This window comes from Sinocyclocheilus rhinocerous, unplaced genomic scaffold, assembly GCF_001515625.1.
Source record: "Sinocyclocheilus rhinocerous isolate Xijiao unplaced genomic scaffold, SAMN03320098_v1.1 scaffold1054, whole genome shotgun sequence".
Lineage (NCBI taxonomy): Eukaryota > Metazoa > Chordata > Actinopteri > Cypriniformes > Cyprinidae > Sinocyclocheilus > Sinocyclocheilus rhinocerous.
The window spans coordinates 214,268-223,586 of record NW_015654511.1 but is presented as its reverse complement, the minus strand read 5'-3'; the positions used below and the strand labels follow the sequence as shown (position 1 = coordinate 223,586).

The window sequence follows — 9,319 nt, the reverse complement described above, 5'->3', positions numbered from 1 at the left end:
GTATAAATATATATATATACACATACACTGAACAAAATTATAAACGTAACACTTTTGTTTTTGCCCCCATTTTTCATGAGCTGAACTCAAAGATCTAAGACTTTTTCTATGTACACAAATGGCCTATTTCTCTCAAATATTGTTCACAAATCTGTCTAAATCTGTGTTAGTGAGCACTTCTCCTTTGCCGAGATAATCCATCCACCTCACCGGTGTGGCATATCAAGATGCTGATTAGACAGCATTATTATTGCACAGGTGTGCCTTAGGCTCACATTTTAGAGTGGCCTTTTATTGTGGGCAGCTTAAGGCACACCTGTGCAATAATCATGTTGTCTAATCAGCATCTTGATATGCCTCACCTGTGAGGTGGATGGATTATCTTGGCAAAGGAGAAGTGCTCACTAACACAGATTCAGACAGATTTGTGAACAATATTTGAGAGAAATAGGCCTTTTGTGTACATAGAAAAAGTCTTAGATCTTTGAGTTCAGCTCATGAAAAATGGGGGCAAAAACAAAAGTGTTGCGTTTATAATTTTGTTCAGTATATATATATATAAGGCATTTGCCACTTTTTATCTCACAATTTAGATTTTTTTTTTCAATTCTGAGTTTGTATCTCACCATTCTGTGAAAAAAGCACAAATTTCAAGATATAAATATGAACTGCAAGATATAAATTCAAAATTGTGAGATATAAACATAAAATTATGAGCTATAAACTTCAAGGGAAAAAACGTCATGAGATATGAACTCATAATTGTGATAAAAAGTTTTTTTTTTTCTTTTTGATTTATTATTCCATGGTGGTAATTCCAAATAGAATTGCGAGATATAAACTTAAAATTGCAAAATATAAACATGCGATTTTGAGAATAGAAGTCTGAATTAAAAAAAAAAATGTATTCCATGATGGAAAAAACCCCCCAAAATTGCAAGATTTAAACTCAATAATTTTTTTTTTAAAAGTCACAATTATGAGATATACAAACTCAGAATTGCTAGAAAAAAATTCATAATTATGTGTTTATATCTTGCGATTATTTTTTCCTCAGAATTGTAAGAAATAAATTCTGAATTGTGAGACAATGATGACTTTTTTTTCAGAGACAGAAAAAAGCTGAATAAAGTTTGTTTTCTTGCCTCACTGGAAAGTGTTTTTTTTTTTCTTGTAAGCAAAAACTTACAATCTACATACTAAATGTTAGATTTAAACTGAAAACAGTTTGCTAATGAGGTACTTCATTTAACCTTACTCAATTTAAGATACATTTTCTGAAAACAAGTTATGCATCTTTGCTTCTCAAGTAAATTTACCTCGTTTTAAGTTTGCTGTAAAAGTCATAAACATTTTTGGTGTAGAAAATGTTATAGGAAGTGACAATGCTATCTGTAAGGCATTGTATGTAGGTCTTTAAATGTGTTTTCATTGTAAACGCTTATCGCTGAAGCTGCACTTATCCCGTCACTTGATGCTCAGTGAGAGCCGATCCATTACAGATAGAGGATCTGGATCAAAGAGGTTTTAAATGTGATGATTTATTCCATCACAGGTCCTGACATTTCAGACTGGGTGATGCACAAGTGCCAAATTCAATTTGAGTCCCATATCATATTCATCAATGGCCAGCAAATGAATTTATTGCACATAAATTCATCAATATTCTAGACATCTATTCTTGTGACACTGGTGCTGATACAGGTCACAGAAAGCACCTCCATGACAGAGTTCATATGAAAGACAATCCAGTCCATCAAAATGCACACACGTCAATCAGTAAAAGAGTCTACTGCTTTGATCACCTAACTGAACTCCCAGAACAACGCTGCGAGCTTGTTTCAAAATGACAGCCTGCAGGCATGAATTTACATGTGTCCGGTCATCACAGATATCTGTCGAGCGAGACCAGGTGATCTGTGAATTAACTGTGCAGTGCTACCTGTGCAACAGAGAAAAACAATAATCCTGCAAAACTAGAAGTAGAGTTCTTCATGGTGTCTTTATTTCATTTGTTACCTTTGCAACAGAGATTTGTACAGACACTTTCCACATGACTGGATCTGAACTGTCAATCATCCAGAGTCTATAGCCCCTAATTTCTGCACCGTGATGACTGTGAAGAGAAGCACCATTAACATGTTCTTTGCTTCACCCAAACAGACAATTTACATCGAGTCCCTGTTTGAGCTGATACTGCCTCACGCATGAAACACAGTGGTGACAAATAAAGTAACAATTACGGCATTCATTTGTTGATTTGTTGGTGATTGATTAAGCTGACGAGAAGAGGATAAGACAGTCTGGTTAAAGCCGTTCAGAAAATGGGTCTTTGAAACAAATCCAGCCCAATTGCTACTCAAAACTAGCCCAACCACGGCCAAAACAAGCCAAAATGTGGTCGAAATCGCATTCCATTTTAACCCGTGGCAAAAGTAGCCCAGTTACACAGAAAAAACTGTGGACTTGGCAACACTGGTTTACACTTGCAGTTCACTTCTGGATCAAAAAAGAAAGTGATGCATCTAGTCCTGGTTCGCTTAGCATTCACACTGTCATTGTTAACCCTTACCCCACCAGCATTTAAAAAAAAAAAAAAAGATTTGCCAGCCCCTGCCAGCATTTTTGATCATTTTAAAGTCAACTTGATTTTCACTACAGGGGGACTTTAACAAAATTTTAAAGCCTCTGCTTTAAAGAAAGAAAAAAAAATCTAGCTTCATGCATTTATTTTTTATCAACATTTGAATGTGGGTTAGTTTCATGAAAAAAAACAAAAACATTTTAAACAAAAAGCTGAAAAAATTGCATTTTTGTCAAAGACTACGTCTGGATCGGATTTAGAACGATGATCAAAACATAGATGGAGTAGATCGCTTCCATCAACACATCCAAAGCTTCACAGTCCTAAACCACTTTCTGAGTGGACATTTCATTCAGTAACGTTAGGAAGTTTTGATTTATATAATGATTAATGTTTGATGATCACTTATTTTACATATGCATCTGCTTCTATATGCGATCGCTTGTTTCTGCTTCTTCTTCACCGTGTTTTCATCCAGAAATTCAGTAATCTTTCAGAAGATGTGTAATAGCTCCTCCTACCATATAACAGTGAAAACACGGAAAGCCAGACAATTCTGTCAATGATGGGGAACAAGTTAACACAGAACCTAAATATATAAATTAAAGGCATAAGGATATGGTCACAACCTGATTGGACCATTTTTATTACTTATATTTTGAGAAAGCACTTGCCGAACATTCCAAACTGCTGTGTGTTGGGTTAAATGCACTCGTTGTGTGTTGTGTGTGTATATGGTGGTGTTTTGACTGGTTGATAACTAACAAAGAGCTTCTAAAATGTGTTAAGGAGTCAAAACAGTGGCAGGGATTCCTCCGTAGCACACAGAGATCTGCTGTAAGGAGACAGCGGTTCTGACGCCTGTATCAAACTTTAATGGGCAACATACTGTAACTCACATCACAAGAAGAACCCGGTGTGTTTGAGCATTTTGTCAATTTTAGGGTTGCATCTAGTGACATCACATCCTGTTTTTGGTTTAGATGTCTTCGTTCATATTTCAGTCAAACAGCACCAAAATTAGTTTGGAAGAGAAACAACACTCACCTTTCAAGGCATCTTGGTCTGCCTTTGAGCGCACCAAGGTACGGATGGCAGCATTCACATTTATTCAAATGAAGTGCACTATTAAAGCAAAGTTTGTTTTACTTGAAAAAAACTCTGGGTCTAAATCATGTTGTTCACGTAGTACAAGCCCGGCCGACACGTGAGGGGTTAACACAGCTGGATGTGAAACGTGTGCTCAGTAATTCAAAGAATTCAATTCACTGACTTCCCTCACAGAAGTGGATGTACAAGTCAATACATCACTTGTTTTATGGAGCATCTAGTACCTGGAGAGTTGAAAATTGGAATTTAAATAGATAAAACAATTTCATTAGTATGTTGGTGTAAATCTGAATTTTATTATGAAGTCAGTCCACTTAAGAGACACCACGCAAGCACTAAATGTAAAAGCCTTGTGTTCAAAGCGCTCCACAGGCACGGATGTGATTTCATTGTTTTATTCGATTTTATAATCTCATTGATGTATTACATAGAACTAGCAAATCTTTTCATTAAAGAAGAAAGGCCAGTCATTGGTCTTATTATGTGTGCGATCTTGATCTACAGCTGTGAACATTGTAGTGGAGTATGAAGACATTGCTCAAACGTTACAGGATCCAGTTATACCGTGTAGCTCATTGCTTTGAACCTCATGGATTTTTCTTCTCACAGTTTGATATTGATAATTACAGCACATGAGGTTTGTTTGTGACTCATATCAAGCACGCCTGTTTGTTTTGAGTTTATCACTCAGATTTGTCACTGACATTTATGTAAAAGTAAAGAATGATAACCCAAATATGGAAAGGTAACACAGCTGTTAGTTTCAGTCGCACCACCGAGGCCAATAAGAGACTTCACCATGCCGGTTTAATAACTGCTAATTGAAGTGATTTGTATGATTACATGCTGTTTTCACGTGTCAGTCGGGTGTGTTGCGGGTCTATTGCATTACACTGACTCAGGCCTGAAACACCATGCTAGTACATGATTGCAAATGTTTCTAACTTTGCATGCTCAATTTTATGACCCATTGCATTCTGAAATTTGCCTGTAATACCTGGAGAAAATAATCTCAATGGCAGCTGCTCGACTGGCACAGGAGCCCCCCAGGAATGCACAATCTGATGCCTCTTTTTTTAACTTGAGCCATTAATGCCTTGTAACCAATTACTTGTAACCAATTACATTTTTTTTTTTTTGCAATTTTTATGCTGCATGCATGCAAACAAAGATCAGAATACAAGGCTTTTTGGGTCCAAATGGTCAAGATACAGCATCTACCAATGGGACCAACCTGAACATGCTAACATGTTTTTAAAACAACACTGACTGTGAAAAAACACTGTACAAATGAAACGCTGACAAATCTTGCATTTCTCATTGTTGCCACAGGGGGCGCTGTAGTGAACGTCTTTTTCTTCTACTATCATGGCAGTAGTAGAAATAAAAATAAATTACTTTATGGTGTATTTATTCTTAATCATGAGATTAATGTTTTTAAATGACACATCACCAGTGCTGGATGTGTAACTGATTACATGCACATTGATTACAAATTAGATTACAAGATAGACAGCAATGCCATACGAGTACCATTTTCATTCAGAAATTTCTAGTAGATTTCACACTTAATTACAAAGAAATGGCGAGTAATGTTAAAATAAACTTGAATTTTGAATTTTTACTCCAATAATCTTTATTCTATTTACAACTTCAGAATGCGTTTTTTTTACCGTGCATAAAAAACCTTTTGTGGTGGATATGATCTTGCCAATGGATTTTCATGAGAATACAACTACTTTACATTTTGGCAAATTGGTGGCTAATTTGAATGAATTCACAGGATCTCACTCATACGTTTTCATACAATCCTGCTTTCACTCCACTGACATTTAGATTTAGGAATGAACCTTCATTCTTACTTTTTTCTTCTTCTAACAATCATACATTTCCGTATGAATCACATTACGAATTCATATGCAATCGCCACCTCATAAAATAGTTGTGTTTTCTAATGAGATCGGACTGGATCTTGCATAACTACAAAGCAACTGATTACAGCTATTTACCTGGACAAATATCTTAACTCCACACAAGTCCCCATACACAGAGTTTTCACTTCTCATTTTCTCTCGTTTTTACAGGTAATGCCTTTGTGGTGAGTTTGGCAATAGCAGATCTAGTAGTGGCCATCTACCCCTACCCGCTCGTCCTGACCGCCATCTTCCATGACCGCTGGATCGCCGGTGATATTCACTGTCAAATCAGCGGCTTCCTCATGGGGCTCAGTGTGATCGGCTCTATTTTCAACATCACAGGTATCGCCATCAACCGCTACTGTTACATCTGCCACAGCCTTAAGTACGACAAGCTCTTCTCCAACAAGAACACAGTATGCTACGTGGTCCTGGTCTGGGTGCTGACTGTCCTGGCAATCGTCCCAAATTGGTTTGTGGAGTCTCTGCAGTACGACCCGCGCGTCTACTCGTGCACCTTCGCCCAATCGGTGAGCTCGCTCTACACCATCACGGTGGTGGTGGTGCACTTCATTCTGCCCATCGGCATCGTCACGTACTGCTACCTGCGCATCTGGAGCCTCGTCATACAGGTGCGCAAACGGGTCAAGCCTGACAGTCGGCCCAAGATCAAGCCTCATGACTTCCGGAACTTTCTCACCATGTTCGTGGTGTTTGTGTTGTTCGCCGTCTGCTGGGCTCCGTTGAACTTCATAGGCCTGGCGGTGGCGATCCACCCTAAGTACGACCCGCGCGTCTACTCATGCACCTTCGCCCAATCGGTGAGCTCGCTCTACACCATCACGGTGGTGGTGGTGCACTTCATTCTGCCCATCGGCATCGTCACGTACTGCTACCTGCGCATCTGGAGCCTCGTCATACAGGTGCGCAAACGGGTCAAGCCTGACAGTCGGCCCAAGATCAAGCCTCATGACTTCCGGAACTTTCTCACCATGTTCGTGGTGTTTGTGTTGTTCGCCGTCTGCTGGGCTCCGTTGAACTTCATAGGCCTGGCGGTGGCGATCCACCCTAGACTGGGTCAAGCCATACCCGAGTGGCTCTTCACAGCCAGCTACTTCATGGCGTACTTCAACAGCTGCCTCAATGGCGTTATATATGGAGTGCTAAACCACAACTTTCGAAAAGAGTATAAAAGGATTATACTTGCTATTTTCAAGTTTAATTGTTGAGTTTTCACAATGAGACAAGCACTTGTCTTTCTTAAAATTTGTAAGTTATTCAAAAGCCACTGACTTACGAGTGCATATTTTCTGATTTGAACGTTTTTATTGTTTGCATTTTGTTATACTACATATGGACATGTTTTTGAGTCACTGTATTTACATGCTTAAATTTGCACAAAATGATATAAGTTTTAACTTGTGTTCCTTGTTTACAGGATCATGTAAAAGTTCATGACACTATTCAAAACCCTTTTTATTGAATTAAAATCAATGTACTTGATTTATTTTTTTACATTCAAATGCCTAAAAATGTAGATAAACCTTATAAAAATATATTTTCTGAAATGCAACTGCTTTTACATGTCATGTGATTTTTATTTTCAGCATTATTGTACTCATCACAATGTCTAATTTTTCTTAAATATTTGGGAGAAAGATCTACAACAGCTATTAGGGAATATTTGGAGATGTGAGAATTTAGGAGACATGTGAGAGGATTTTCAGGTTATAATTAAAATGATGATTAAACCTAAATCTACATATGATTTGATCTCAATTTAATTAACTCAATCAATTAAAATTTATTAGGGTGACAGAAGTCACATATTTGGAGAGACTTGGGATGTATTATTAAATAAGAAAATATATCTATGTTACAGATTAATTAAAGTTAGCATATATTAATGAGGGTGTAAGTAAGGAGATTTTGATAGATTACATATATGAGCATATTTTTGCTGACACCTCAATTGCAAAAAAGAATGTATGACTTACTCTAAATTATTTTACACAAATGTAATTGATAATTAATATTAATTAGTACATTATTAGTTAATATTATAGCTTGTTTTCTGGTTAAACACAGAAAATGGATCACAAGTGGAAAGTTATAGCAGTTTATTAATCCATTAGATTCATGAACTTGAATGTTGCAAAAAAAGGAATATGAAAGGTTTCTTTTTTTTTTTTTTGCAATGGAAAGCACTTTCATGTATCCTTCAAATATTTGTGTTTTTGTGTGTAAAAATGGAAATCAAAAAGTGTAATACTGTGTTATTTGAAATCTCCCCTGCACAATTTCTGAACAAATATTTATCAAACAATAATATTTTTTTTATGTAAACATTCCTATGAATGCACTGGAAATCTGAGTGCTGCATTCATGTTTAATAGTAAGAAGTCTTAATAAAATTTAATCACTGTGCAACATATGTTGTGAAATATTCACTCCACTGTGTGGAAAGGAAGGGGCGTTTTACTTATAAAGAAACTTTTTCTGACACTTGGTTGTTTTCATGGATGAGCACCATAAGTACATTTTTGACAAGACGCATGTTGTTTTCAGTCAGTGCCTCAAGTGTCTTACACAAAATAAACACTCACAAGTCAACACACGTTAGAAACTAACACTTGCCCTGGGCAGTTTTCTTCATGGTGTGCTGCCAGTCAACATTATCCATACAGAGCAGGTTCAGCAGAAGAAAAAGTATAGATCTCTGACAGGGAGCTTTGTGGGTCAGTGAGGACAAATAGCTTGTAGACGGGGGAGTTATGCCTCAGGGGTTGAGAATAAAACAGGGAAATGTCACGCAGATGCTGAGACTCACACAAAGCCCAAATCACAGTAAAAGTTAGCTTATAACACTGCTTAAAGGGGTCATATGATGCGATTTCAAGTTTTCCTTTCTCTTTGGAGTGTTACAAGCTCTTGGTGCATAAAGAAGATCTGTAAAGTTGCAAAGACTAAAGTCTCAAATCCAAAGAAATATTCTTTATAAAAGTTAAGAGTCAGCCACGCCTACCTAAAACGGCTCGTTCTAACACGCCCCCACATGTCTACATCACTATGTGGAAATATTAGCATAATGCCGCCCAAATGTGCACACAAAGAAAGAAGGCGTGGTTTCAGGAACAGCAGTAGTGTTGATGCAGCATGTCAGGGAGACGCTGTGTGATTCAGTGCGAAAGCAAAAGCACTTTATTTGGCCTTCAATACAATCAATACAAATACACAAAATAATGATCTTTAAAATAGCATCATATGACCCCTTTAAATTATAGTCTGTCAGGAAGAGCTATGGTCAGACGTGCTTAAATGATGGTTCCAGGTCTAATGTAAGTTAAACTCTATTGACAGCACAGCACCATTACTTCAGAAAATCACTGAACATGGATCGCATTTACAGTGGAAATCTATGGGGCAGGGCAATTTATATTAAATGTTAAAATACTTACATGTGATGGGGGCTTTCAAAACTGCTTCATGAAGCTTTGAAATTTTTGCATAAAAAACAAAACAAAAAACAATATTGATTCATGCACGCATCCAAACAACCAAAGTCATGTGATTTCAGTAAATGAGGCTTCGTTATGCCACACTAGTTTCAAAATTGTAATAGTTCGCCACTAGGGGGCGATCTCTGTGAACCCACAAACCAGGTTTTACCTGATCTTGGACCAAATTTGTAGACATTTGGACACAAAGC

The 9,319-nt window shown here is 37.2% G+C and overlaps 1 protein-coding gene across 1 annotated transcript in view; it reads left to right on the top strand.

Annotated features, from left to right (window-relative positions):
• The window catches only part of LOC107717394 (melatonin receptor type 1A-like), a 9,322-nt gene extending 2,483 nt beyond the window's left edge, over window positions 1-6,839 (top strand). The window contains exons 2-3 of the mRNA XM_016524125.1: window positions 5,779-6,242; window positions 6,534-6,839. Coding sequence (XP_016379611.1) covers window positions 5,779-6,242; window positions 6,534-6,839 — 770 coding nt within the window. The remainder of the gene's footprint in view (window positions 1-5,778; window positions 6,243-6,533) is intronic.
• The last annotated feature ends 2,480 nt before the right edge of the window (window positions 6,840-9,319 follow it).